Source organism: Denticeps clupeoides, chromosome 10 (assembly GCF_900700375.1).
Source record: "Denticeps clupeoides chromosome 10, fDenClu1.1, whole genome shotgun sequence".
Lineage (NCBI taxonomy): Eukaryota > Metazoa > Chordata > Actinopteri > Clupeiformes > Denticipitidae > Denticeps > Denticeps clupeoides.
The window spans coordinates 21,237,084-21,262,858 of record NC_041716.1 but is presented as its reverse complement, the minus strand read 5'-3'; the positions used below and the strand labels follow the sequence as shown (position 1 = coordinate 21,262,858).

Here is a 25,775-nt window from a genome sequence, read left to right as displayed (position 1 = left end):
GTGATCTGTCTTTTCACCATGTTAAATATACAAATTCTAATACTTGTGTTTAAAATGTTTCTCATAAACATTAATGAGAAAATGTTGGAAAAGTCACATCCCGTTTTCGGTGCATCTTTTGCATATTTTTACATTGAGTCTCAAATCCTATGTGCCCGTTTTTATCTGCAGCCACTCAAATCTATACATCGCCGCCTAGTCGCGACCGGACTCGGTTGTGGGCGGGGCGTCACTGATGGCTCCACCCTCGTATCCGTTTTTAATGGACAGAAATTCATTTGCGGGCAGACAAGCTGACGGCATCTAACTCTGGTATCTGCTGTGCTTCTGATGATAAGGTGGGTCAATATAGAGGCATTCGTGCGTCGTGCGTGGGGAGAAGGGCGGAGGTTGAGGTCGGGGTCATAGTGATTGAGGTCGGCAGGACACCGCCTGACCGATGACAGAGGACCGTAAAACGTCATCGCGCACAAGATGTCCGAGTCCCCCGGCGCGCAGGGGCGCGCATCCTGTCTCCAGCAGCGGCCCTACGGCGAGTGAAAGGTCCAGACGTTACAAAATAACTCAATTCGTAATAAGGCAGATATTTAAATATACGATGTCATGAGCGTCAACGAATTGGGTTTTATTCATAAACGCAATTGACCTCTCAAAAAAAATATATGCGTCTGAAAAAAAAACAAAGATAAATCGACAAATGAAATAAGATGTACAGATTTTTTCATTTGAAGGATTTTTAAAGCGAGTCGTTCACTGCGCTGCACTTTCGAATGAGCCGCAATTAAATTTTAATGTGAGTTGTAGATAGTGGTTAGACGTATGCAGATATTTACAGTTTGTTGTGTAGCATTTGACATTATAAAAGAACTGTATTGTTACAGCACTATGAAAGTGCGGTGCTGTTATCACTATTTCTTTGCTTTATTTCTAAGACAAATGCTCATATTTGCGCTTGTTTCCACGTCTGGAATGCAGATATAAAATTATTTGGCGTGTTATGCTAATTGTTAAACAATCATTTTTAAAGCAGCATTGTGTCAACTTTGTACGTAGTGTTTTATTGTTGCCAAGTCGCGAGTTGAAAGAGTTTGTACATGGCGCCAGGATTCTGGCTGGTATTTCACTGATATATCTGGCAACCTTCATTGTGTCAGACGAACGTACAAAAGCGTACGAATCCGTGTCCGCGATTATCGACTGTACAGTGTCTGCGGTTGTCTGCAAATGACAAGAGACACAACAAAACGGCAGAGGGGGGCTGGCATTTCTCGACATGGATGGATGGGGGTGTCGCCGTCTGCAGGGGGACAGGGCTGGACGAGTGGGCTCATGTTTCTCTTCGTCGGCTGAGGCAGGGGCTTCTTCTCGCTGTAGAGTCGCGCCGGAGTGGACAGTCGACCGCGCCGTCATGAACCCGGTCCCTAAGCGGGCAATGCTGAAGCGCCTCCGGTGCGACAGCACAGGTGAGTCGACAGAAACCGCGATTTGCCACGTGTGTCACTGTATACAGTGTGTTTTTGATTCCGTCATAATAGAGGCCGGATCGCGGAGATATGAGTGCCACATCACGTCTCGAATGTGTGTAGCATTACGTTTAAAAATAGAACAGAGACCTGGAGTCCTGGGCTGGAAATATCTCCTCAGTATCCTCATTTAGTCCCAGTGTCCAGTCCTGCACTGCGTGGACCGAGGTGTCTTCTTACAGGGACTCTTAAGTGACATGGGGGAGGGGTCTCTGTTAGCCAAACTTCAAATTCAATCAACTTTAATCTTGTGCATTTTTAGATGTAATTTCTAAAATGAAATTCATGCTACCAATCAGTGTTTATTGTGTAGCTGCTGAAATAAAAAAAAAAAAGTCCGAAAGCCTTTCACAGTGAGAACCAAGCAGTTGTGAATATTAGCAATCCTGACATAAGGATAGTAGCTCCTGTAGTGAGATGTGGGTTGGGATATTGATTTTCCTGCAGGCTCCTCCCACTTCCATTTAAACTCCCACACCACCTCTCGCGTTCTTCCATCCATGGGACGCATTCTCGCTGACATCCGCTGACGCACGCGCGAACCTCAGACTTTCACAAGTAGACGTGTGATGTGGAAGATGGAGCTGACCCAGACCCCACTGCAGAAGATCTGGGTGCCGTGGATGTGCACCAAACTGAGCCGCAGGAGAGGGTGTAAGTTACTAACAAAGAGAGGGAGAAATTTCTCATGTTCTGTCCCACTCCTGACAATCTCCTCACGCTTCTACTATGTGGCTCGTGTTAGGGTAAAAAGTGACTTGAGGCATCTACCAATTGAGGTTGTATGTTTAGAGTAGTTTGCATTTACAGACATTCAAATTACAACCAGTAGTTACAGAGACAGTCCTTCTGGAGACACTCAGGGTTGGGTATCTTGCTTAGGTGGGGTTTGAACCTGTGACTTCTTGTTCAGAAGACCACTAGGCTACTAACCACCCAGGTAGTTAGTTCTGGACTGAATTAGGTGTAATGCTCTTGTGTAACGTGTGTTCAGGTGATTGGCATTCAGGTTGACCGCACAGAGAGTCAACACAGAGTTCAGTGGCCTGCTGAATGCCAGACAGTAAGAACTCTGCCTGATGGCATGATGGTTCCTTTTCTGCTCGACAGCATCTGTCCCCCAGTTCACCAATTCTCCCACCATGATTGTGATGGTGGGACTACCAGCACGTGGAAAGACGTACATCTCCAAGAAGCTAACTCGCTACCTGAACTGGATTGGGGTTCCTACCAAGGGTGAGCAGTTACTCATTTACTCTTATTTCTGTTTGGAAGATGGTTTGAAGCAGGATCTTAAAACTGCTTGGATACCAAGGAGAAGCGAGTTAAAATTTGGCCTGAGATGCACTGATATATAAGTTAGCTGTTACTTTCCTAAACTCCTGTCAACTCTATTTGAAAGTAAAATGTCATGTAGCCAGTGTTCTGTTGTGTAATATTAGCATCGACTAAGGGGGATTTTGATAATGTGTTTGGAAGCTCGGTTTGGTAGCAGACATGATCCTGAGATGTATATTAACATAGATTACATGGTGAGAATATGTATTCGGAGCAAAAAAAAAGGAATGGAGGAGACACCAGTTAATCTGCTGGGTGGATAGCAGTGTTGCCAGATCCTAAATGTTGAAGTATGGTACCAGCAGCTGAAAATTATCGTATTTTGGAAAAATTATAATACACACGCAATTTCCATACTGAAGTTGCTCTGAATATCTTCTTCAATGACACATATCATCATAGTCTGTGCATTTTTTAGTGTATAATGTTTGTAAAACCTGGCAGAACTGCCAACTGCCAGAATAGTGGCTCTACCAAAAAACTGGGGTCTTTGGCCCATGCATTTCTGTAAGTCTGATGGCAATGTTACTCTGCATCTACGTAACTGCAACTCCACCATGCAAATCATTGTTTACCTTGTGCATCACCATGTTACATTGTGGATTAATTGACTGTAAAGGCACATGAGAGGACTGCACATAAACAAGCCAAGTATGTCTGCGCAGCCAGATGAAAACAGGTCATGCTAATGAAATAACTAAAACGAAGGGGCAAAATTATTGTATATTATGGGAATTTTCTATTGTACATAAAACAAAGGGTAAAATTATGGTACAAATATGATAATTATTGTACTTCTGGCAATGCTGGTGGGTAGTTAGTTTCTCATCTCAAAGATACAGATCACTTCCTTTTTTACATCACATACATTAGCTGTTTATTGGTCGATTATTGCACAGCATAATATTATTCTACCCTGCCACAAATTTGGAGATTATTTAATAGGTGATACTAGAAAGCAAAACAAGATATTTTTGTTTGCCTTGCGCAAATATGAACAAATACCATAATAATTAGCTAATAAAACACTAATATTGATTACCAGACAATTATATGAAAATTTGTTATCAAGCCAGAACTTTTGTGAATTCTTAGTTCTAATTGTTCTGCCTTATACCACAAATCTGTTTTGCCATTTCATCAGTGTTCAATGTGGGTCAGTATCGCAGGGAAGCTGTACAGACCTACAAGAGTTTCGAGTTCTTCAGTCCTGACAATGAAGAAGCTATGAAGATCCGCAAGTACAAGCAGGAGCATGACTGCAGTAACTGTCTAACATTGCTTAACAAATCAATAAGGGCATTATATCTCTCTGTGTGTTTGTGTGTGTGTTTTCAGGGCTTGTGCCTTAGCAGCCCTGAAAGATGTGTCTACCTACTTCACATATGAACAAGGACAGGTTGCGGTGAGGAAGACTGAACACTCAAATACACTCACACTAATAACGATTTTCTCAGTTCATACCCCCTGCTGGAATGTTTTCACTCCAACTTCACATTAATAAGAGTCATGTTTTTTTAATAAGCATTGTATGTTGGAATGAAAACTGGTAGGAGGCCCTTCAGAAGCAGGTTTGAGATGCATTGATGAGCATGATGATAACAACTGCGCATGTCTCCTTATTCAGGTGTTTGATGCTACCAACACCACACGTGACAGAAGAGAGGTCATCCTCGGCTTTGCCCAAGAGAATGGATACAAGGTGATGTCACCTTTCTGACAACACTCCGAACCCTAATCCTAAAGTAGACACTTCATTTCTAGTGCTGCATTTTCACCCATTCTCAGGTAAACTATTCAAGGTCTAGACACCAACGCTGATCCTGGGGGGTAGGATTTAGATTCATTTACGTTCAACCTCCTACAATTATTGAGTTGAATTGAGTGTGGTGGAACATGAAAAAAATGGCCCTCCAGATGATCCCTTTATCTTTGCAGTCTGTCCGCATCCCTTCTGCTAATTTCCCTATTTGTGTCCCCTGCATATACCGTATGTGTAGAAGGTGTGAAGTGTCCTCCATTGTGTTATACAGATAGTAATGTTTTGTTCACTTGTTTTGTGTCAGATAAGGCACTTGGTGAGATGTTAGGGCTGGACTCTATTTTATGTACTATTTTATGGGACAGTACACAATGTCCACAATGTCTTTTGTCATGTTTTTGTGTTGTGTTATTCGATTTGAACTGTCTTTTTGCACACTGTGAATCTCCAAAGCTTTGCAATCTCATCAATCATCAATCTCTGTGTACATCTCTCTGTGTATATAGTGAGATGACAATAAAGTGGACTTTGACTTTGAACTGAGTACAGGCCTGAGTCAGCCAATCTGATTTTTCTGTTTCAGGTCTTTTTCGTGGAGTCTCTGTGTGATGATCCTGAAATAATTGCTGAGAATATCAAGGTGCAATTTCTTTTAAAGGACATACACAAATAGTTCAATTGGTGTAATTTATCAGTCTGCCTCTTTAGGTTGGCAGTAGCTGTTGAAATATCATCAGTATTTCCCCTAATCTAATCTCCCACTGTCTCCATATCTTTTACAATATTGCTTGATTGTTTCAAAATTCTTTTCAAGACTTTCAAGATCTCTCTCCACAGCAAGTTAAACTCAGCAGCCCAGATTATGTTGGTCGTGACAAGGATGAAGTGGTGGCAGACTTTCTTAAAAGGATTGAGTGCTACAAAGTCAGCTACGTCCCCCTGGATGATGACAAAGACAGGTGACAAATGAATTATGCATAATTCTAATGAGAAACATTCAGATTTTGCATGATTTTCGACATTTGTTTTTCTCACATCTATCCAACAGCAACCTGTCATACATCAAGATTTTTAACGTCGGCAGTCGGTACCTTGTGAATCGAGTCCAGGACCATATCCAGAGTAGGATTGTATATTATCTGATGAACATCCACGTAACACAGCGCACTATCTACCTATGTCGCCATGGTGAGAGTGAGCTGAACCTTCTTGGCCGTATTGGTGGGGACTCAGGCCTGTCTCCCCGTGGCAATAAGGTCAGGTATAAAGGTCAATCGAGAATGTCTGATGATCCCTGCTGGACTTTTCTCACTTCCAGAACATATCTGACAGTTCTCATCTGTATCCTCATAGTTCGCAACTGCCCTGGGGAAATACATCAGGAGTCAGAGTATACCAGACCTGAAGGTGTGGACAAGCCATATGAAGAGAACAATCCAAACTGCAGAGGGTTTGGATGTGCCCTATGAGCAATGGAAAGCCCTCAATGAAATCGATGCAGTGCGTATTAGGGGTTGTTGGTTATAGTTATACATTTCAAATGGTTAAGTGTTAAGACACATTACCTGCTGTTCCAGAGATGCTCTGATCCTGTGAACTAGCATCACAATTCTGGCCTTTTTGGGTCACTTGCATTTTTTCCCTACTCCCAACATTTTAAATGCAATAACTGATTCTGTATACACCCAGGTCTCAGGTACCACAGTAACTAGGTAATCAATGTTATTCGTGTCAGTTTCCAGTCTTACAAACTTGTTTGTAATGTTAGTGAAATGAGGGAGGCTCTGTCAACAAAATGTAGCTGTCCAAACTGGGGTCTCAAAACATGGTTTGTATTTCCGATATTGGTGCCCAGTGCACAAAACTAAGGAAATACTTTGATTATGTGGTCAGGATGCAAACATGACTGTTTTCTGCACAGGGAGTTTGTGAGGATATGACTTATGAAGAGATTCAAGATAATTATCCAGAGGAATTTGCATTGAGGGACCAAGACAAATACCGGTACCGCTACCCCAAGGGTGAGGTAAGGCTAGAAATGACTGTATGTAGCCTGTGTCCAGCACCAAAAATGTGTGACAAAAATGGACAAATCCAGCCTTTTGGGTGGTAGTAACCGAGGATATAGAAGACCACAAAGTCACAGGTTCAAACCACACTTACTACCATTGTGTCCCTGAGCAAGACATTTAACCCTGAGCTGCTCCAGGGGGACTGTCCCTGTAACTACTGATTGTAAGTCACTCTGGACAAGGGCATCTGGTAAATGCTGTAAATGTAAATATTACACTGTTGTGGTCTCCAAAAGTTATTATATTCTGAATGACATTAGCCTGGAGTCAGAATTAAATAACTAAATTAAATAGCTAATTTGAAAACATTGGTTCCTCTCAAATATCTTTAAATAATAATAAAATAATATACTGATAAAAAATGTAATTCAGTTTGATATCCCTAGTGTAAAACAAGGAAGTAAAACCTGTTTTTCATTTACCTCACACATTTCTATAGTCGTATGAGGACCTGGTGCAGAGGTTAGAACCAGTGATCATGGAACTGGAGAGGCAGGAGAACGTTCTGGTAATCTGTCACCAGGCTGTGATGCGTTGCCTTCTGGCGTACTTCCTGGACAAAAGTGCAGGTAGCAACTGACCCTCATTAAAGACACACTGTAATATTTATTTCATAATTCTTTACATGCTGAAATCATGTTCTTTCACAGAGGAACTGCCCTACCTAAAGTGCCCTCTACACACAGTACTGAAACTCACACCTGTGGCCTATGGTCAGTAAGCTCTTGAAGACAGTTGCAAATCTTTACGTCCATAATGTTTGAAAGCATTCTATGCGTGTTAAGTGAAGTGGTAGTCACATGTGATACACAGCAGCACAGCACACGATGCCCACGTTGAAATTTGCCCTCTGCATTTAACCCATCACCCTGAGTGAGCAGTGGGCAGCCATGACAGGCGCCCGGGGAGCAGTGTGTGGGGACGGTGCTTTGCTTAGTGGCACCTCAGTGGCACCTTGGCGGATCGGGATTCGAACCGGCAACCTTCTGATTACGGGGCCGCTTCCTTAACCGCTAGGCCACCACTGCCCCACTGCAGTTAAGAGCATACATTCCAATAACAATCACAGTGCCATAGCAAACATTAATATGTAATATTCACAATTTTCTAAATTTGTAACAATTTGTATTTTTTCATTTGTATAGAGGTGAATTATTTAAATATTCTCCCATTCAAACGCTTAGGGTCTTTTAGAAAAAAAAAAACATGAAGTGAAACATGAACTGAAAGAAAGACCAAAAAAGAATAATAAATAGTCATTGATTGAGTGGTGGGTGGTAGTAGCCTAGTGGTAACACACTCGCCTATGAATCAGAAGACCCAGGTTCAAATCAAATCCCACTTACTAACATTGTGTCCCTGAGCAAGACACTTCACCCTAAGTTGCTCCAGGGGGACTGTCTCTGTAACTACTAATTGTAGATAAGAGCGTCTGATAGATGCTGTAAATGTAATGTAATCTAAAAACCCACATCTGCTGATGCACTAGATACTCTACTAGATACTCTGTTTCATTGTTTCTTTTTTATATCAGGTAAACGGTTTTAAGCAATACTAAATTAATTTTAAATTGTTTTCTAATAATAATCAAAGCTTTTAATGTGAAACACTTGGATTAACAAGTGTTACCATAGTCATTTAAGACATGAGATATGTTGGTACTGGAGTTTTGACCCTTGAATGGTAGTATATATCATAAAATAGCTATGTTGTTTTATTGACTCCTCATACCAATGAGCTGATAATTCAACATGATTGTTTGCTGTAGTGACTATTCAGTTAAATGTTCTATATAATTTTTTTATATGAAGTCAATTTTGGGACATTCTGTGAAGCTCTTCTTATCCTCCTCTCTCTCTAATAGGCTGTAAAGTGGAGTCTGTCTTCCTGAACATAGAGGCTGTGAACACACATAGAGAGAGGCCGATGGTGAGTGTTGTTGTCAGAGTAACTGGTACTTGGTAACAGTGGGTGGGACACGGGCAGACTGAAACTGTGATTTGAACACAGATGCAATTGGCATTGTTGTGAATGTGCTCGCAAGATACACTGCACTGATACTAGTCAAGGTGAGGGCCACTTGTGAAATAGTGGAAAATAATGCCTTGATGAATTTTGGTTTGCTGATTAGAACTGCATGTGTTGGTCAATCTTTACAAAATTTGATACAAAACTATTTAAAATGAGCCATGTAGTAAAAATGTGTGTTCTTGTCATTTCAGTTTTATTCTTTAGATAATGCTAGTTGTTAACTTGCCCAATTCCGTCCTTCACGGCAAAAATGTTCATTTGCAGCAAAGAATAGCAGTCCATACCATATGTAAAACTCAGGCAACTAAGGCCAATCAAATCTTTAATTAATTAAGTACCTGGGGAGATACAGCTTACCCAGAAACCTGTTCTTATCGAGAAGACTCGCCTCGTTCCAACAGAGTGAGGAGCCTCAAGGCAACCGTATACCTGTATATCGCCAAATGCGCACCCCGCCCCTGGCCAGCCCCACCCCAACCAGAGCCCCGCGTCTGCAGGATCTGGGCCTCGCCTCACTCAGCCTGCAGGTACTGCAGCAGGTGTTCACGTTGAAATTGCTGCGAATCAAGAAATTCTCTAAATTGGTATAACATTTTGATTTGTAATCATAATTTTATTTGACATTAACTAACAGTTAAAGGTCCCCTCACATGCTTTTATATTGGTTTTAGTGGTTCCCTAATACTGGCGCAGGCCAGTATTGGGGCGCAGGCAGGAAGTTGTTGGGCGCAGGCAGGAAGTTGTTGCAGTGTTTTTCTAGAAATAAATAAATAAATAAAATGAACTCTTCAGTCTCACTCTACAGAACTAAAAAAATACATTTGTGGTCTTTTTTACATCCAATCACCGAGCATCTACATTGCCTCAGATTGCTTGACAGTCGGTGGACAAAATGTTTTAGAGAAGGGTTGGGAAATTCTTTGGGTGGAAAAAGAATGAGAAGCAGGAGGTAACCTTTCCCATTATGACATCATAAGGGAACAAATTCCAGATCCAGCCATCTGAGCTGCCACACTCTGAATGGCGAAGCAGGATGGCCAAAGCACTTTTAAATCACAATTTCTAGCCCCTGCAGGACTATAAACAGGCTATGTGAACTAGTATTCATGTTAAATAATCTCACAAAGTGAAATTTTCATAATACGGGACCTTTAACATGTAATTCAATTTCCTACAAATCATTTTGATATAATGTTCTTCAGAGGTACTGTAAGCATTTTTTGCATGCTGCACACACTTTGTTAGAACCAGGGTGAAATATCACTGCACAGGCATTCAATGAATCTGGCTTGTGTGCCTAACCACCATTGTTTATTGCAACACATGCATTAATGTTTTAAATTTCATTGCTGGAGAGCTGCCACACTGCCAGTTATGATTGCAAATGTACCTCAGTCAGTTATGAGCTCAGTTGATTTCAGGGAGTGCAGTGCTGCGGCCTCCAGGGTGTAAATTTAAAAGGCCAAAGTGGATTTTGTTCATGCTGATGATGTCATGTAAATGTTGCATTCCCCACACTGAATGTGGCCTTGCTGCTGAATGATCAGAATGTGGATGTGAGCAGAGACCCAGAGGAGGCGCTTGTGACTGTTCCAAAGGTGAGAGTGGATCATGAGTGGACTGATTTGTTTGCATTATTGTGTAATTGTTGTGAAAATCTTGTCTACCTAATTTCTAATTAGACAGATGGTGTACACTGAAAGCTGCATGATCAGAAGCCTCAAAAGCCTGTGAAGGGAGGATATGATGCTTGAAGCTAAGACCCCATGCAGATTCAGACTTTTATTCATCACGGTGGCCATCTTCTGGTCATTATCAAATGTGCCTCACATTTTTTTAACTCCTCAATCAGCAATTATGTCGATATGAATAAAGTATTTGAATTGTGATGCCAAAATATTATTGTTAATTTCCAATATTGTATATATAGATAGATTTAACTAATAAAGGACTCAATATATTCTGAAAAGTGTGCACTTTATAAAACCTGAAAGGCTGTGACGTGCTCACATGTCATTATAGCAGAACTTTCATTTGCTTCATTGGCTAATTTGCAGTATATGCAGTATATTTGTGCATCATACAGTTATGTAGTGCCTCCTGTCACCCTTATCTGACATTACCGTACTGATGTGAATGATGTTCTGTTATTCTGTGCTGTGCTTCGTACACACATATGTGCAGTGCTTGAATGTTGTGGTATAACAAGAGTAAGACAATCAGACAGAAGCCTGGGCCGGTGGGGCTATCTGCAGAGAGCAGGCATACAGTCCAGAGGTGAACTGGAAATAAATAGATGTGCCCAGGACAACGTTTCTGAATTTTGTCCTATTAACTTTAATAAACATTAAAGTATTTAGTTGAAATGAAATTGAAATGGATTTATTAGTAAAACACTTTCTTCCTATTTTACAATGTGTGTAACAGAACATAAAAAAAATTTAAATAAATAAAATTTGACCCTTTACCTTAAAAAAGTGGGTAAAAAAAAACACACACACACACACACACACACACGTAGGCATGACCTCAGGATCTTTGGCTACTTTGACTGCTCTGTGAAGTGGCTTCTCTGTACTGTTGTGTCCAGATCTGAGGGTCCTGATTATGAAGCTGTAAAATAAAAGACATCATTCAAATTGAACCACACACACAGCATAGACCAAATGTAATAGATAGTGAGTATATTTAAAACTTCTCTACCTGGCCAACAAGCTCTATTATTTTAAGCTTAGAGACCTCCTTCTCTGCACGAATACCCCAACGAAATTCAAACTCTGGTGGATCAGTGTGTGGAACCCGTGTATACTCCAAATACCTTCAAAATACAAACAATAATAACATCATTCACATACTCTGGGATTTAAAGAATGTATGCAGCTAGAAGAAACAGACAGACACTGGGCTCTGCCTCTCTTTCTTTCCAGCTGTGTCCTGCTGTATGGTGTGGTATAAACTGGCTGTCTGTGGTCTGAAAGACGCCTGCTCTGAACACACCAATTTGCCTCTACCAGGTCTTGAACCTGCGAGGCTGCAACCTTCTGATTTCAAATCCACACTCTTTACTGGTTGACCCAAGAGCTGGTCACATTAACACTAGATGCTAGGCCATTATTCCTACAGAGTGGGGGAAGTGTGAAAACACCTTGGCTTAGGTATTGTCTGCCTGAGGCAACAGCTGCTGCAGGGTGTGCAATTCACACTTGTAACACTCACTTCTGCCGCAAAAACTCCTCTGTAATCAATTTCTTTACATCCCCAAACTCATCATGCCTTTCCCTGGAAAAAAATACGGGTAACTGAAATCAAACCACCCATACCAAAAATATATGCATATTAAAGCTTATTTTAAATCGTCCTTACTCAAAGTCCACTCTTAGTTTCTTCAATGTGTTCTTCAGAACGGCTTTTTTCACAAAAACAGAATTAAATGAAACCAGCATGATTTAAAAGCTTGAAGCTGTTATTTTTATAGCATTGCATGAAATCTCACCTTCTTTAATGACCCCTCCCTTCATAAATATGACACTTAGGACAACAAAAAGCAGGCCAATTTTTGGATTCCTGAAAAGCACATTTCAGTTAACTTCTTGCCACTATACATGAACATTATTACTTAATTATGATACTGTAAAGCTGGACTGAAGATAGAAAAGAATTAGTTTACATAATTACATGTTCTATAATATTATACAGTTATACAATTACAGGCTGAGAGGCTCTTCAGTTGTTGGTTCCAGTTTGTTGATGAGGATGTATGTGTGGCTTTTAGTGTCAATTTCGACCAGTTCCATTCCAAAAACCTAAGCACAAAGAAAGCAAAGACTATGAAGGATTACATCCACAGACAGCACTTTCACTTTCAATCACTTCTGAACTCAATCCCGACAGAATCTTGCACACAAATCTTTTACTTTCACTTTACTCATTTGCACACCTTCACCCCACCTGTTACACATATTTTAAGTTAAAAACATAAGTAATATTTGGTTATGATTACAATATTTGCATATTAGTTCACTGTATACTTGCAATATTTGGCTGTGTATGTGACAAATAATATTCGAATTTGAGACATACACTACCAATTCTAAAGAGTTCTAAAACATGGAATCCATTTATACATGTATTCTAACCTGTTGACTCAAAGTAGCAACCTCTGGCAGATATAACCAATAAACCCACTCATAGCATTCTTTCAATAATGGAAATATTCAAATATTGTTCAGAAAATTCTTTCCAACTCTTTTGGAGAAGTTCCCACAAATGTGAACTTGCTTTTTTATTATTATTCAGTCCAGCTCAATTGAGACTGTGCCACTCCATGTTTACTAAGTTGTTCTTTTTGCATAAGGTTGTTTTTATAGCAAAGTGCACATTTCAATGCTGTTCAAACAATGCTCACATAATTATAGTTCTGCAATGTATCCCAACAGTGCTTTTATGCAGACCGATGGTTTTGCAGCAGAAAAACTTTGAGTTGTTAACCCATTTGGCATACAATTTCAAACTATTCATTGGATCAAAACTACTTAAATTTCAATAAAAATAGGTTGTTATAAAGTTATACTAAAGGTTTTACAACAGTGCAGAGTAACCTATAACCTACCCGCTCAAATATGAGACCAACTCGCACCATGATGTCTTGGTAAACAGCTCTGTACTCCTTAACTATGTGCTTAGCAATGTCTGTAAGGTAAAGTTTTAGGGTAAAAAATTAAAGGCATTAGTCACAAAAGAACCATGCAAAGGCATACACTTATGGGTTATGAAATACAATAGAACACACAACATAACTGTATTCTGAATTAACTAACAAGTAGCGTTACTCCAAATTAATAATACACAAGTAAAATTAGTCACTCAATAAAATTACTCAAGTGAGAGTACAAAAGTGGCAGTACTAGCCTAGTAGGTAACACACTTGCCTATGAAACAGAACACCCAGGTTCAAACCCCATTTACTACCATTGTATCCCTGAGCAAGACACTTAACCCTGAGTGTCTCCAGGTGGAATGTCCCAGTCACTACTGATAATAAGACAGTCTGGATATTTAGTGATAGGATTTCTCAAGTACTAACAGTTTGATTGTAATATAGAAAAAATATATAAAAATGTACAAATTTTGGTATGTCCTAATAATAATATATTTTTTTGTAATTTGGACTAAATCTTATTTATGCTAATTATATGTGTTAGCATTGCTATAAGCGATTATGGGAATTCCATCCTCTACATTTAACAAAATGTTTACAAATGCTAAAAGGGACAATTGGTTTTAACACTGGAGACAGCCGCATCTGCTATTTTTCATTCTGTCTATGTGCTGTGTCACATATTATTGTTGCTACATGAGAATGGTGAAACACAGTCATGTGTTAGATCTACTGGAGTCATCTGTCTGACAAAAATAAAGCATATACATGGTTTAAAAAGTAACTAGTTGAATTTTGCCCATGTAGAGTTCTAGGGCAGTTGTAGGTTTAAGGCATTGTAAACCTACTCTTAGAGAAGTAATTTTTCCCCCAAAAAAGTTACACAAGTAAATGTAACTGAGTATAATTAACTCATTACTAGCCACCTCTGATTAACTATAATGTGTAAGTTATTTAAACACTGACCAGTTCTACGGATTGGTATCTTCTTCTGGTCCTTGATGAGAATGAACTGCACAACCTCTGCTGCCTTAGGAGATTAACAAAACACACATAACAATGCAATGTAATGTAATGCAAACATACAGTGCATCCGAAAAATATTTACAGCCTTATTCCAAAATAGATTAAATAAATGTTTTCCTCCAAATTCTACACACAAAACCCCATAATGATAACATGAAAAAAGTTTTCGGCAAATGTATTAAAAACAAAAAAACTGACAAAGTACATGTACATCCTTGAGCTGTTTCTGCAGCTTAATTGGAGTCCACCTGTGGCACACAGCTATGTAAGGTCCCACAGTTGACAGTTCATGTCAGAGCACAAACTATGCATGGAGTCAAATAAATTGTCTGTAGACCTCCAAGACAGGATTGTCTCGAGGCACAAATCTGGGGCACAAATTGTGTGTCGAATTCTGTGGAAAATATTTATTTAAACTGTTTTGGAATAAAACTGTGATGTGGAAAAGTGAAAACTTTCAGAATATAAAGGGATGTGAGAATTATGTTACCTTGTGGTCGACCTGAACTGATGTGAAGTTGTCCCGAGCTCTCTGGAGCTGAGATGAAGTTGGCTGTGTGAAGGACACATCCTCGCCACCATCATTCTCTAGTGCTGCCTGTGAGCGCTAATCAAATGCAACAAGTTACCAGAAGTGGCATTCAATACACCTTACATATGCATTCACAAAACACTTCAAATATCAGCAAATTTACCACATACCCTTTTACCCTGGGATGCTGCAACCTTCCTTCTCTGTGACATCGTTCAAACACCACTGCTAAACACACAATACCTAATAAACATTAGGTTACATTAACACAACAGCTCAGTGTTTAGGGCTACCTACGTGCAACCCTTAAAAAATGCAAGAGTTGCAATGTGTCTAAATGTGTATGTTACACGAAACATGCCATAGCGGAACAGAGACTGTCCTCAGTGCGCGCAAATAAGTAAATTAGCAGCCATGCTAAAGGCGGCTAACAGTCAAATAGTTGCATCACGGTGCGACGAAACGCATTGGCCATTAGAAAGGACCAAGACTAAACTTTTAAGCGATTAGTTCGACGAAAAAGCTTGAAGTAATGATTTCAATACTCACCCGCTACATCAATAAATGAGAGCCGATGAACGCTTTCCTGTATAAAAAAACCGTCGTCACATTGCAAAACATGACGTGGAATTACTACATCAGCGCGTCCGCCATATTGCGAGTGGCCAGTCCAACCTGTAAACCGTAGATATAAAAAACCATAGATATATATACAATAGATGTCCATTTCAGCCTCTCAGCAGACACCAATACCACCGCCATATTTGGACGGGGTTCCAAGCTCATTCAGCCAAGCCCATTCTCTGACGGTACGAGGCGAATGGCTTTAATAAGGAAGGATCAAGGTATAACGTTTCATAAGTAAGATTTTTTTTTATCTTCTTTTATGTTACGAAATTTTGTTTTTGACAAATAACGGTATTCGTGTTACAGGCCAGATCATCTGTCTTCCCACAGCTTCTGTTCTTTCGAATGTCTGATGAATACAGAACTTACTGCCTTGAGACTGGTGCACTTTGCTAGTTTGAGTAGGAACCGCAACAGCCAGAATGTTATTTGTGGTACAGAATGCTCATTGGAAAGCATATTGGCAAAGGAGGATAATCTCTCTCCTTTTCAGGCAAGGTCGAGGCATAGTACAAATCTCTTTGGATTTTGTTCTGGTAGTTTGGACATAACACTGCACATAGAATCCAGATAATGAGAAACCGGAGCGAATTTTCGAAGGTAGCCAGGAAAGAGTAGGTGACCACCAGCAGAGTACCCGGTCGCGGGCTGTGACCACGGACGGGGATTTGTCCTGTTTTATTTAAGTGCCAGTATGTGTGTGTGTGATGGGTCTGCACTGCTGCATGAGTCGCCCCCATATATCATGAAAAGCTCGCAAATACACTACCTCCTCACGCATCTACATACATTCCTCACGCATTCACATACAAACCTCATGCATACTCCATATATTGTTAAAACATGTCATGTGTCATGGGCACGAAAAACTGTGCACGGCAGAAGTAGTATGCCAGGAAAAGTGGTGAATGTGCGAGGTTTGCACGTAGATGCGTGAGGAATATATGACGTGTGCGCGAAGTTTCTACGTGCCCACGGGACCACGGCTCTTGAAATTCAGACAGAACAGCGACAGCGGATTTTACCATCCCGTGAAAAAGGCAGGAACCACTCGAGAGGAAGCACTGAGTCGAGTCATTAATTAAATTTATAGCATAATGACATCGTCACAGACCACGCTGAACAATGAACCAAAAGACCCAGGTTCAAATCCCACTTACTACCATTGTGTCCCTGAGAAAGACACTTAACCCTAAGTTGCTCCAGGGGGCTACTGTAACTACTGATTGTAAGTCGCTCTGGATAAGGGCATCTGGAAAATGCTGTAAATGTAAAAAAAGACCTCCTAATTGGTATTCCCATATGGTCTAGCGGTTAGGATTCCTGGTATTCACCCAGGCGGCCTGGGTTCGACTCCCGGTATGGGAAGAAAGTTTTGGGGCAGTGGTGGCCTAGCGGTTAAGGAAGCGGCCCCGTAATCAGAAGAATAAAGAATGTTTTAAATCTGTATGTAGTGATGATCTCTGTGTGCACTTAAAAGTTTGAAATATTACCACTTTACCTGTCTTGACCATCACCATATTCACTGAAAAGTTCACCTGTGCATTGGGTTATGATGAATGGCAATTTCTTACCAGTGACAAGTTACCAGTTACTAGGGTTCAAAAGCTTTAGGCCACTGAAAACCCACTTGTTTAGGGTAAAATAGGATGTGTAGAAATAGTATCAAGTGTTACCTTTGATGATGCCATTATGCTATTAATTAAATTAACGATTTGCTGGGAAAAAACATTATAATACATTTCCATTAGCGTTTTTTTTTTTCAGTCAAATTTTGTAGTTTATCAATTCAGCTGCAATTTATGTTTTTTTTTATTGAAGACATAAAAGAGTATGTGTGTACAAACTTTTGACTGGTGTAAAAACTAGGGAGAACAGAGTAAAAAACTCTCTTTACACACAAAAGCACTGTATTCAAGCCACTCCAACTTGATGTTACCTAGCAGAAAGAGGCATGGCACATTAGATATTAAAAGGTTTCTAATTTTTCTAACAGTTTCTAATTTATTAACACCAGTAAATTATTATTACAGTTACATGTGAATATTGTATGTAACCAATGTTACAGAGAAAACCAAAATGAGAGACAGGAGGAAAAGATAGAAAAAGACAGTACAGCTGGAACCAAGCTTCAGAGACATCACCTGATCCAGGAGAAAAATGAGAGGAGAGAGCAGACTTGAAAACCAGAAAATCCGGTTTCGATGGAAAGGCAGCTGGGAAAAAAGTGAACTCCCCACACGTGATCAGATCTTTATACACCTGGCCTACAGGAAGCTGTCACAGACCAATCAGAACCTGTTGTTTCTGAAGTCACGCCCCCGGTGCCTCCCGTCTGGGGAAGACAAAGAGAGTAGGCGGTCCCAATGGCCCGCACCTCACACGTTTGGCTCGGGGGAGGGCCGCCAAATTTGACAAAGACATGCAAAAAACGGAGGTGTTGAATCTCCATGCACAACAAAGGCACAGAGATGTCATGGCTCTGCGACGTCCCATCTTACACTGGAAAATAGGGTTGATTGTATTGTACAATTGTGTAAACACAATGGTGTCAGCAAGGTAGCAAAGTACCTTGAAGTGCTTGATGATGGTAATTTGTGTATTGAAAAGACTTGGCAATCGTGAGTGTTTATTTTTGCTGTAACATAAACACTACCAGGTTACACTCTTAAGTGTTAAGATATCAAATGTAATTTGTTTCATTACTTCATAAAAGTACTGTAAATAGTTACACTAGTATTACATTTAAAAAAAAAAAAAAAAAGTGAAGTGATTTGTCACATGTGATACACAGCAGCACAGCACACAGTGAAATTTGTGCTCTGCATTTAACCCATCACCCTGAGTGAGCAGTGGGCAGCCATGACAGGCGCCCGGGGAGCAGTGTGTGGGGACGGTGCTTTGCTCAGTGGCACCTCAGTGGCACCTTGGCGGATCGGGATTCGAACCGGCAACCTTCTGATTACGGGGCCGCTTCCTTTACCGCTAGGCCACCACTGCCCCACTGCCCCCTAATAGGGTAACTTGAAACAAAATATATTTTCTAAGTAGTCTTCCAAACGCTATAATCTCATCCACCCATCTAATATTGAGAAGATCCCCCTATTGCTGTTGAAACATTCCTGCCCTGTCTAGGCATGAATTGCAATGGACTGTACTGTAACATTTTAATAAATTTTCATTATTTTTCTATTTAGGGTATTCCTCAACAGCACATCAGGATCAATAGCTTTCTGATGGACAGGGAGCAGCAAGTAAGGTTGGAAAATCCCTCAGTTCTGGTGCATGTCAAGGATGTGTCCTGTCCACACTGATCTTCTCCCTCTACACCAATCACTGCACCTCCAGGAACTGTGCCTTAAAAACTTTGCAAATGACACTACCATGAATCTGCATACTGACAGGAAGTTGAGCAGCTGGTACTCTGTTGCAATCAGCTGAACAACACTGTGTAGATGACAGTGGACTTGCGGAGACGTCCTTTAACACTGCTCCCACTGACCATATCAGACAGACCATTGTCTACTGTGGAGATATATGTAAACATTGAGGAGGTTAGGCACCGCCTGCTCTCGCTTTGGTCATTTAGCCTAAACATGAGCCTGACTCATCCTACATGTTTATGTTCAATAAAGAAAACTTCTTCTAGACAGGATGAGTTCAATTATATAATTTAAGAATGGTCCCTTCAATCTTGGTCCCTTCAACCTCACCACAAATTATACAAAAGACCTCTAATCATTGGTCAAGGATGTACCCCAGGGTGTAACCTATCTGAGAAATTAATGTAGGAACGATACTCTCTAAGCCCTGCCTCATGTGAACACACTCACAACATGCCAACCGACGCCTTCTCAGGGCTTTAGTTTGAAGACTTGCATTGTCGCAGTCAGTCGCTCATGACAGGGAGTGGTTACCAGTGGTAATTTGGGAGGAGCTCCCAAGCAGACATAGAAACAGCCGAAATGCTTTGTAAAGAATGCACGCTTTATCTGATGTGACAGCATAACACCACATTTGGCCATAAGTCAAAGCTGTACATGCGCATTGCTTTCACATAGTAATGAAGTTAGGTCTTTCAACATCTGTAGCAAGATCCTCCTCACGTTATACCTGTCAGCTGTTGCCACCATATTTTTTAAGGGGAGACAACAGGCTGGAGAGGCTGGTGAGGAAAGCTGGTTCAGTAGCTGAAGTCCCTTACATCAATGCAGAGGAAAGGACCCTGGTCAATATTTTGATACCCTCTGAACATAATATACCTTTTAATATAATGTATTTTAATATTTAATTTGTCTTTGCAAACTGCTGAAATTCTTGAATATCCTTTGAGATCAATAAAGTGATATCTTTCTATCAAGGTTCCAATCATCTCAGGACCATGTTTTTATTTAATAATTCTGATTGATGAAGTGGGGAACCCGTCCAATGCATAACATCTAAATGTTTTTGTGAAAATGAGTTCATCTTATACAAATGCTGGAACAGGTTGTGGTCATTGTTTAAGTGGGGCAGTGGTGGCCTGGAGGTTAAGGAAGCGGCCCTGTAATCAGAAGGTTGTCGGTTTGAATCCTGATCCACCAAGGTGCCACTGAGGTGCCTGTCATGGCTGCCCACTGCCTACTCAGGGTGATGGGTTAAATGTAGAGGACAAATTTCACTGTGTGCTGTGCTGCTGTGTGTCAAAAGTGACAATCACTTCACTTTCAATACATTAAATACACAATGCAAAACATAATATACAATGAAGAACTCAAACTAAGTGTTACAAATTTTTTGCCAACATTTACTTTAAAATTTGTAAATGGATACAAAACTACGAAAGCAGTTCAGTATTTCATAAAAATATGATAAACAAAATAAAAAAACAACATGTGAATTGTGACTTTGCTATATAAATAAGGACAGAAACGGGGGGAAACCATCCATCACTGCCCAGAATGAACTCATCTTCAAAACATCTTCATGTAAATCCAATAAAGTCTTAAAGGTGGCAACTTCATCTCACAGCAGACAAAAACAGCTTTTTACAAGATATATAGCAGTAGCAGCCCACCACACCAAGGGGAAATCTGCTGATTGGTATGAGCAGGAGGAAGTGCCACCAACGTCAGACATTAAACCTGGCCAAAAGAAGTGACATAAAATACAGTGGAATTTCTTATTTACACTTAAATGACCTGCAAAGTCATGGTCGTGCCCTACGGCCAGTACCAAACCATCTTCCCAGTAAAATGATGCTGATGTGTTAACTACATCTCCTTCCCGGACCGGAGTAACCTCCATTTCGGACCGGATCGTGACAATCAGCAGCTTCAGCACCACCAGAAAAGGCATGTGCCGATCTTGCAGGTGTCTAATTCCCTGCACCACTCTCCATAGAGAAGGGGAGAACAGAATCTAGGATGAAAGATTGTGCAGCAGCAGAATTTTAATAGCCAGTAAGCGACACCACTCCATTTAAAATAAATGGCTCATAACCAGGATCAATTTAATTGTGAATGTTCTCCAAAGTCAAAGTGTGTACTAGCCCAGCTTTCTTTGGGAGTGATTTTGATGATGCTAGATTTTTTTTCTGTAAACAAGGACACGCAGCAATTAAATGACCCAGCTCAAGACAATAAAAACACCCGCGAGGGTCTTTGTGGGGTGAAGATTTACGGTCAAGCCGGGAATTCCTTTCGGGCTGGAAGGTGGCGTGGGAACGCAGTGTGAGGGAGACAAAGAGAATGGAATGAAAACACTTTTTTGCATATTCAGAAAGCTAAAATGCCTCAAATTAGTTCCAAAAACTTATAACCATAATTTAAAGTTCCAATCGGCTCATTAAGACATTTAGAACTTCTGCACCTGATGGGGCCTGATCTTTAAAGGCAGGGAGTTTTTATAACACATTAGGTATTAAGACAAGAGCACATGAGTCCATAAAGTGGAATGTTTACTAAAATGTATACAAATATCACCTTCACCTAAAATGGTTTATTTCCATTAATGCATTTGATCCGTACTGGCCACAATTCCTAGGGGCAGTGGTGGCCTAGGAGTTAATGAAGCAGCTCCAGAATCAGAAGGTTGCTGGATCAAATCCAGAGTCGCCAATGTGCCACTGAGGTGCCACTGAGCAAAGCACCGTCCTCACACGCTGCTCCCCGGGCGCCTGTCATGGCTGCCCACTGCTCACCAAGAGTGATGGGTTAAAAGCAGAGGACACATTTCGTTTTATGCTGTGCTGCAGTGTATCACAATGACAATCACTTTACCTCAGTGAGTGTAGTTGAAATTAATTAAAATGGTGCCTTTACATACCAGAGCTGATTGGGAAGATTAACATTGTACATCCTTCTTCTAATCACCTTTGCACTGCTGTCCCTGCTGGATCCAAAATTCTCAAACGTTCACAAACTCTCCACCTTTGTACTCTAATGCCTCTTCCTCTAAAACTGCCCTCTATGTACGTTTCCCCGGCATTTGGTGTCAGTACTAGCATGCAGACAATATGAGTGTCCAATTCAACATTCAACAAATTAATATAATTGCCATAGTCCAACAGTCCTATCTGACTTCTGTGGTTAAACAAAGTGCGAATATTTACACAGAGCATCTGCGATATAGCTGTCCAGCTGGATCCCAAATCATGCAGATTCAGAAGCTGGATGCCTAGTAAATTAAATCTGAAATGAAAAAAAAAAAAAAATGAAAAATTCGTAATTTATAGAATCCTGTTTGTAAACAAACATGAATCGCTTCACACATTTCAGTTTTACAGTTCTGATCTTACCGAAAACTATATAACCATGTGATATTTAAGCTTTAGAATATGTAATTAAAAACAAAACAATTATCAATTCATTATAGTTAATAAGGATGCCTACCTTGGTCTCCCTGGATAAGATGACAGTTGCACTACAGCTGCAAGATTTTGTTGTGGTTCTGCGCTGCATTCAAAAAAATCTATTCGACTCATTAAGGCATTTCACATGTTTTTGATATTTGCTTGAATGTTGGTCAAGAGAGGTATCACATTAAGGCAGTTTTCGTTCATGTTAGAACATGTAATGGTTGTTTGACATGGCGAGGGTGGAGATCTGGAATGATTGCTGGACATGGCGAGGAAGGAGGAAGAACGTCATGAAACAGGTTTAATTCATGAAGAGCAGGGCAGGGAAAACATCAAGTAACAATGACCTGACGGCATATAGACACAAACAGGGCAGCTTTATACAATCATACACAGGTTAAAACAATCAGGAACCATAATTGCACAAGACAAACATAAAATTCCAGTCTGAACTCCAAACCCGGAGTAGCCAGGATCCTGACAAAAGTTGTTTAAAGCAATTAAGAATGCCGCTATCATTGTGACTTGTTCTTCAATGTGTCTGGATCTTCACTCTAAGATATTTAAATTAATAGAGAAACTGATTCACAAGAAAGTGATTTCAAGAAGGCTGACTGTCACAAGCTGGGTGCACAATGTTTGATTTTGGAACTGTTTACTGGCCAGGCCTCAGCAGCCAGGAACTGAATTATGATGACAGATGTGCGATTACATTCACTGAACTCACTTAAACTTAGGTTTTGCTATGGGTCTAACTTTGTATTTGCTGAAAGAGCACAGATAAATAAGATATTTGTTGGGCACTTATACAACACTGTAAGCACCATACATATATGCATGTTATATTTTGAACACTTATTTGTAAACTGTGAATTCAATATGAATTGATTATTGTTGTATGCCTAAACACACACACATGCACACAGAGCAGACAAGGTCTGTCAATGAGCTGGTGCCTCCCTGAGGTTATTCCACACAAATCCTGGGAGTGAATGCAAATCATTTAAACCAGCCTCTAACACATTGTAACTAACCGTAGCTGCATAAAAAACATAGATAACAATCAAACACCTTATTGAGACAGGAAAAAGGTTAAGCACACACACAATAACCTCAGTCTTTGGGGTCTTCTAGAAGTTTTTTATGACTTGACCAAAGATAAGAGAAATGTATAGGAATGAAAACCCTGTTGTGTGGCGAGGCAGATCTGTTGACTGGCTGGCTGTTGTCATATTGCAATAAAGAAAACTGTCTACTATAGTTTACTGTTGCTTGAATTTATTGATCGAATCTTCAGCAAATCCTCTAACACATATTCATCCAAAATATTTCAAGTTAGAATTTTCTGTATAAATAATAGGGTTAAATGGTTAAATGTGACTGTTTCAGGAACAATATGTGCAGACAATTAAAATTATTCACACTTACATGTTTGTCACGTTCCTAGGTTTAGGGGTCTTAGAAACGCAACAAGGGTGTGGAGAGGAAGAGGTCCACTGTTATACACACAAACAAACAAAGCATACAAACAGTGCTTTTATTTACAGGGTGCTAACAGGTTAAATAAAACAGCGGACTCAGGACAGCTAACCAACATCAAAACAGCCTGGATGGTCCAGCAGGGATAACTCGAACACACACACAAGTTAACAAAACGGGCACATAAAGCTAATAGGCTAACACAGGCAAACAACAAAGGGTCTATCACACAAAACAACAAGAAACATGAATGAGATCCCCAACGGAGCTCCTTGCAGATCTCCATGGACCCTGGGGACCTCCCGAAAGAGTAAGGGCCTAGCAGACCTTGGGGACCTCCCGAACACCATCCAAAGTCTCTTTATATGTGACCAATGACAGAAGGAGCTGGAAGGCTTCAACTCCTCCCATAAAGTCAACCTAAAAGATACAGGATGCAAAAACACAGCCAGACACACAGAACACGTGGGAGAATACGTCCAGGGACGTAACAATGTTAAAATAAACGTTATGACATATTTCCATACTCAAGAATAGTGCTCTATCACAGACTTCAAATGACCTACATTGCAAAAACAAAAAATGTTTGAAAATACCATACCACAACAACAAAATCACATACATTATGTCTCAATGGACTTACATTACATTTACATTTGCGGCATTTATCAGACGCCCTTATCCAGAGCGACTTACAATCAGTAGTTACAGGGACAGTCCCCCCCCCTGGAGACAGTCAGGGTTAAGTGTCTTGCTCAGGGACACAATGGTAGTAAGTGGGATTTGAACCTGTGACTCTGTAGTCTTCTGGTTCATAGGCAAGTGTGTTACCCACTAGGCTACTACCATCCCTCAATGGGCTTTGACACCATCCGTACAGTTGACACCCCCCACACTTGACCCTTCTGCATACAAAAAAAAAAACTCTAGGAGAGACAAAAAAGAAAGGAAGAAACCTTGGGACGGAGTGATACAGACCCCCTTCCAAAAGTGAGTAAAGTGAGTCTGCAAGTGGTGGGGTTTGTGATTGTCCAATAAGAGAAAAGGCCTACAGTTTTAGAGGTGGAGAAGTCCAGTACTCCAGTGTCATGGTGTACATTACGTGTCCGTTATGATGCTGCTGGTCCATTTGAAAATCCCTGAAGCTTTAGTTGTTACGGTGGTGATGGCTGTGGTTCATTTAGATGTGTTTTCAGTTTAGGTTTAAACACTGAGACTGTGTCTGAATCCCGAACACTGACCGGCAAGCCGTTCCACAACTGCAGAGCTCTATACAACACTGTTGTTTCTATTAGTATACAATGCACTTACAATTCGAAGATTTTAACTGCTCCGGATCGCAGCTGGTCAAACAAGATCCTGAGGAAGAACAAAGTGGCACCCCTGGGAAAACGAGCTGGAGTCAGGAACAGGCTGACAGTCCGTGCACATCACACACCTCTGCCTAGCATCCTGCTCTCCAATGTCCAGTCACTGGAGAATAAGCTTGATGACCTCAGGGCCAGGGTAAAGTTCCAGAGAGACATCTGGGACTGCAACCTCCACTGCTTCACTGAGACATGGCTGAACCCAGCTGTGCCAGACCACGGCATCCAGCCGGCCGAGTTCTTCTCGGTTTAACGCATAGACAGGACACTCAGGGAACACACGGGGAGGCGGCGTGTGCTTGATGATAAATAACACTGGTGCAACAGCGTTGTCCCTCTCATTCAACCTGGAACTATTGTCTATCAAACCTTCCTCGGGAGTTCACATCGGTCATCATCAGCGCCGCTTCCATTCCACGGAAAGCGGACATGGACACTGTCTTACTGGACGCACTGGATGACGCAGACTGTGACATGTTTCGAAGCAGTTCTCAAAACATCAGCAAATATACAGAAGCAGTTG

General features: G+C 40.7%; 2 protein-coding genes and 2 non-coding genes across 19 annotated transcripts; 2 read left to right on the top strand and 2 right to left on the bottom strand.

Annotated features, from left to right (window-relative positions):
- The first annotated feature begins 253 nt into the window (after positions 1 to 253).
- On the top strand, positions 254 to 19,931 carry LOC114798579 (6-phosphofructo-2-kinase/fructose-2,6-bisphosphatase-like). Of its 11 annotated transcripts, none has more exons than XM_028994387.1 (17): positions 316 to 338; positions 1,375 to 1,463; positions 2,634 to 2,759; positions 4,006 to 4,102; positions 4,200 to 4,266; positions 4,489 to 4,563; positions 5,207 to 5,263; positions 5,461 to 5,582; positions 5,672 to 5,879; positions 5,977 to 6,123; positions 6,545 to 6,649; positions 7,135 to 7,264; positions 7,346 to 7,408; positions 8,560 to 8,624; positions 9,128 to 9,253; positions 10,274 to 10,324; positions 10,409 to 10,695. In XM_028994387.1, exons 1-17 carry the CDS (start codon positions 331 to 333, stop codon positions 10,424 to 10,426), a joined length of 1,554 nt encoding a protein of 517 aa, XP_028850220.1. In that variant the 5' UTR covers positions 316 to 330; the 3' UTR covers positions 10,427 to 10,695. The 11 variants fall into 11 exon arrangements, with proteins under 11 accessions (XP_028850226.1, XP_028850220.1, XP_028850216.1 ...); XM_028994383.1 differs by lacking the exon at positions 316 to 338 and adding an exon at positions 425 to 543; XM_028994393.1 differs by lacking the exon at positions 1,375 to 1,463 and having other exon boundaries at positions 254 to 338.
- ndnl2 (necdin-like 2) lies at positions 11,040 to 15,724 on the bottom strand. 6 transcript variants are annotated; one of them, XM_028994400.1, is made up of 11 exons: positions 15,491 to 15,724; positions 15,112 to 15,184; positions 14,900 to 15,007; positions 14,350 to 14,413; positions 13,336 to 13,415; positions 12,435 to 12,529; positions 12,220 to 12,290; positions 12,090 to 12,132; positions 11,943 to 12,005; positions 11,430 to 11,544; positions 11,040 to 11,339 (listed from the first exon to the last, which is right to left on the bottom strand). In XM_028994400.1, the coding sequence occupies exons 2-11, from the start codon at positions 15,151 to 15,153 to the stop codon at positions 11,256 to 11,258; spliced, it is 765 nt and encodes a 254-aa protein (XP_028850233.1). In that variant the 5' UTR covers positions 15,154 to 15,184; positions 15,491 to 15,724; the 3' UTR covers positions 11,040 to 11,255. The 6 variants fall into 6 exon arrangements, with proteins under 6 accessions (XP_028850233.1, XP_028850232.1, XP_028850234.1 ...); XM_028994399.1 differs by having other exon boundaries at positions 15,112 to 15,169; XM_028994401.1 differs by having other exon boundaries at positions 15,112 to 15,166.
- Positions 11,597 to 11,726, bottom strand: LOC114798917 (small nucleolar RNA SNORA11). Its single transcript, XR_003751150.1, has one exon. It is a non-coding gene; the product is annotated as a small nucleolar RNA SNORA11 (small nucleolar RNA).
- Positions 16,865 to 16,936, top strand: trnae-uuc (transfer RNA glutamic acid (anticodon UUC)). Its single transcript has one exon. It is a non-coding gene; the product is annotated as a tRNA-Glu (tRNA).
- Positions 19,932 to 25,775: the final 5,844 nt, after the last annotated feature.

Coding starts and splice junctions, on each gene's coding strand:
- ndnl2 (XM_028994396.1), bottom strand. CDS start 15,153: ATGTCACAGAGAAGGAAGGTTGCAGCATCCCAGGGTAAAAGG. Junction 12,006..12,089: donor AAACTAAGAGTGGACTTTGA/GTAAGGACGATT, acceptor ATTTTTTTCCAG/GGAAAGGCATGATGAGTTTG. Junction 11,340..11,429: donor TAATAGAGCTTGTTGGCCAG/GTAGAGAAGTTT, acceptor TTTATTTTACAG/CTTCATAATCAGGACCCTCA.
- LOC114798579 (XM_028994383.1), top strand. CDS start 440: ATGACAGAGGACCGTAAAACGTCATCGCGCACAAGATGTCCGAGTCCC. Junction 544..1,374: donor GGCCCTACGGCGAGTGAAAG/GTCCAGACGTTA, acceptor TTCTCGCTGTAG/AGTCGCGCCGGAGTGGACAG. Junction 7,409..8,559: donor ACTCACACCTGTGGCCTATG/GTCAGTAAGCTC, acceptor TCTCTCTAATAG/GCTGTAAAGTGGAGTCTGTC.